This window comes from Hermetia illucens, chromosome 6 (genome assembly GCF_905115235.1).
Source record: "Hermetia illucens chromosome 6, iHerIll2.2.curated.20191125, whole genome shotgun sequence".
Lineage (NCBI taxonomy): Eukaryota > Metazoa > Arthropoda > Insecta > Diptera > Stratiomyidae > Hermetia > Hermetia illucens.
Genome location: NC_051854.1, coordinates 25,141,590 through 25,144,840, shown reverse-complemented (window position 1 = coordinate 25,144,840; position 3,251 = coordinate 25,141,590). Strand labels below are relative to the sequence as shown.

The 3,251-nt window shown below is 48.0% G+C and overlaps 1 protein-coding gene across 1 annotated transcript in view; it reads right to left on the bottom strand.

Moving 5' to 3' along the window:
• Positions 1-1,249: 1,249 nt before the first annotated feature.
• The window catches only part of LOC119659599 (neurofilament heavy polypeptide-like), a 43,417-nt gene continuing 41,415 nt past the window's right edge, over positions 1,250-3,251 (bottom strand). Inside the window, exon 4 of the mRNA XM_038067767.1 lies at positions 1,250-1,950. Within this exon, the coding sequence (XP_037923695.1) occupies positions 1,892-1,950 (59 nt within the window). The 3' untranslated portion in view covers positions 1,250-1,891. The remainder of the gene's footprint in view (positions 1,951-3,251) is intronic.

Here is a 3,251-nt window from a genome sequence, read left to right as displayed (position 1 = left end):
ACACATCAAAGCATGGTTACAAATGGTGAAGCTGGGCTAAACGGACGAAAAGGCAGAGGCGGTCTTCATTGGCAATCGCGAGGAGTCGGTAACTACGAGGCGGTTTCAAAATCGATCGTTAGATACCTAGGGTAATGATAGATGACAATTTTAGCTTCAAAGGGCACTTGGACTTCGTATAGGAGAAGGCAGCAAAGGTTAGTTCCTCTTTAACAAGGATGATACCTATTATCGGAGACCAAAATACACTCACAGGCTGCCTATTTCGAGAATGATGAAATCCATCCTATGTACAGCTCTTGTCTATGCGGGAATATCAGACACCACCGGTAGAGGAGGCTGGTTCGGACGCACCGGCCAATCGCGCTGAAGGTGTGCAACACTTACAGGACAACATAGGATGACTCAGCTCCTGTTATCATGGGAATAATTCCTTTAGATCTTCTTGCGAATGATGAGCTGGTTCTACCAGAGGAAGGTGAGCCCGGAGGACTTTCGGAGAGCCATTAGGAAGGAGCTGTACAGAAAGTTGTAGCAAGGGTGGAATAATTCCGGAAAACGCGGATAGACGACCCATGTACCGATACTGTGTACTAAGACGTGGGTCGAGCAAAAATACGGAGAATTGATTTACCACCTGACGCAGTCCCTTACAGAGCATGGTGGTCATAGGAGATGCTGAGGTCGGAAGAAAATTGGAGCGCGATAGTCGTAGTACAAAACAAGTAGCCGCATGGAACCCTGAAGGTGTAGACCAATCCCGCGAGGATATACATAGATGGGAGAGTAGGGGTGGTTTTAGTCAGTAAGAGGCCCACACACTGACCTACCAACTGGGAATATTACGTTATTTATTATTCCCTCTAGTTGTGCCATCTTTTTTGCGCCTTACAAATCATAAAATTCGCCCCAAAACCCCACCCTTTCAGAAAACCCCAATTGTTCCCAGGTAGAAAAGGTTTTTTTCCAATCTGCCCGCCTAACTTGCAGAATATCCTTCTGAGCTAGTGATTTAGGAAATAAACATTTTCAGCTGTGTTACCGTTTCTGGGCGCCCTGTATCCATTTTTCCGAAGATTTAAGCTGCAGAAGAACTTACCTTCCACCTGTTTGCGAAGAAGTCCCAATATCCTTGAAGAAAAGTGAATCGCACTTTGATAAACGCGCCTTTAGCAAGGACTTAAAAAGGAAAATTTGAAACCAGCTCTAAATTGCACAATAAAAATCCAAAAAGAATAAAAGACAAGAATCAACGTTTTTTCTCACTTTATTATTAGTTGCATTTTTACAGTTTGAACAAGTTTGTTTTATTTTCTTTACCTCTAATTCGAAATTGTCGCCATCTCGTCGCGGTTAAGAAGAACAAGATGAAAAACTCAATATCTAGATGTCCGTCTGTCGGCTCCGCAGAAGATCTTAACATCTACACTCCTCAGTAAACTTAAACAGATGCGCGTCCACATACCCCGCCACGTCTCGTGACTCGTCGCTTACACGTTACTTCTTCACTCCACGGTTTTGTATTGGCTCAACTTAAAAACGTTTTGTAATTTACACGCTAACATATGCTCTTTCCTTTACGTTTTACATACGCTACTAATTATATATATATGTATCCTCTCTTAGTTGTAATTTGTTGTTTTTCTTGTTTCCGTTTTTTCTTAAAAAACACCAAAAGGTAAACAATTAAAAAAAACTATTTCTCTTCAAGTTACTTCCGACATTCAGTGTTTGTTGTGTTCCTGTGGATTCTTTTGATTCGTACCTTATTCGCGTTAAAACTATCAAAAATTAAAAATATAAAACTTTATAGATTTTCACTTTTCATTTGCTTTTGTATTTGTTAAAAATTTAAAAAATATATATTTATATGTATAGATTGTTTGTAGGTTTAATTACACGGTTGCGCCGCAACCACGTCACTTGTGTTTGTTGATATTTTTGGGTCGCCTGAAAGTAGAAAGCATCGAAATTGGCATTAGTTTGCGGAAAGTAAAATCAAAAAGTAAGATTAATTCACAAAATATTAAAGACTGAAGTTTCAACCCCATCCGCAGACAGGGTGCATAGTTTATGGAATATTTAAGCCCTCAGGCACTTTAAAAAGGGTTTCCTCTGCATTTTGATGAAGTTGGAATGCTCAGCGAATTTGAGCAGACGCACATGGAACTCGCATTCAGAAGGTCCGTCCTATCCTAATCTCTCTTGCCCTTGCTCTCGCTGCATCTCCCTGCTCCCACTTTCGCCCTCACCCTTTCGATGTAGCCCCCTTCGCTTCCGTCGCCCCCCCCCTTCAATCCGCTCCGGTTCCAACCCTCCCTCCTCCCTGGAATCTTCCCCACCTCCCGCCCTCCCCTTCTCTTTCGATTGGCCTCCCCCTCTTTCTACCACCATTTCTCTCCTCTTGCTCTCGCTCCAGCCCACTGCGCTCTTTTTACCTCCGCCTCTCACTCTCCCTCTGGCTCCCTCTAGCCCTTTTCTCATTCACGGCCTCTTTCGCCTACTCTCTATGCTCCCCTCCCCACTCGCTCCCTCCTACCTGCGCCCTTTCTCCCCTCATAGTGCTCTCTCCATCCTCCCCCCCCTTCATTGGCTCCTTCCATCCTTTCCCTCGCGAGGGAGAAAGGAAAGGCGAGGGCGAAAGGGGGTTGGAAAGAGAACAAGAACACAAGAAACGGATGGCGAGAGGAAGAGATCCCACTGCCTCCCTCCTCCCTCCCCCTGCCCTTTCCCTCTCGTCTTACATTGCTTTCTACATCTCGCCTCCGCCTCCATCCTGCCTCCCTCCCTCTCGCCCTCACCCTACCTCCCTCCCTCTCGCCCTCTCCCTACCTCCCTCCCTCTGCCTCCCTCTCGCCCTCACTGCTTCCCTCTCGCCCCCAATTGCCTGCCTCTCGCCCTCACCTATCTCCCTCCCTCACTCTCCATTTCTCTTCCTTCACCCTGCCTCCCTCCCTCTCCCCGGTGAGGCAGGGTGAAGTAGGCAGGCAGGGGCGAGCAAGAGGGAGGCAGGGCAGGGACGAGAGGGAGGCAGGGCAGGGACGAGAGGGAGGCAGGGCAGGGACGAGAGGGAGGCAGGGCAAGGACGAGAGGGAAGGAGGGAGGCAGGGCAAGGACGAGAGGGAGAGAGGCAGGGCAAGGACGAGAGGGAGAGAGGCAGGGCAGGGGCGAGAGAGGCAGGGCAGGGGCGGGGGAGGCAGGGCAGGGGCGGGGGAGGCAGGGCAAGGGCGGGGGAGGCAGAGCAGGGACGC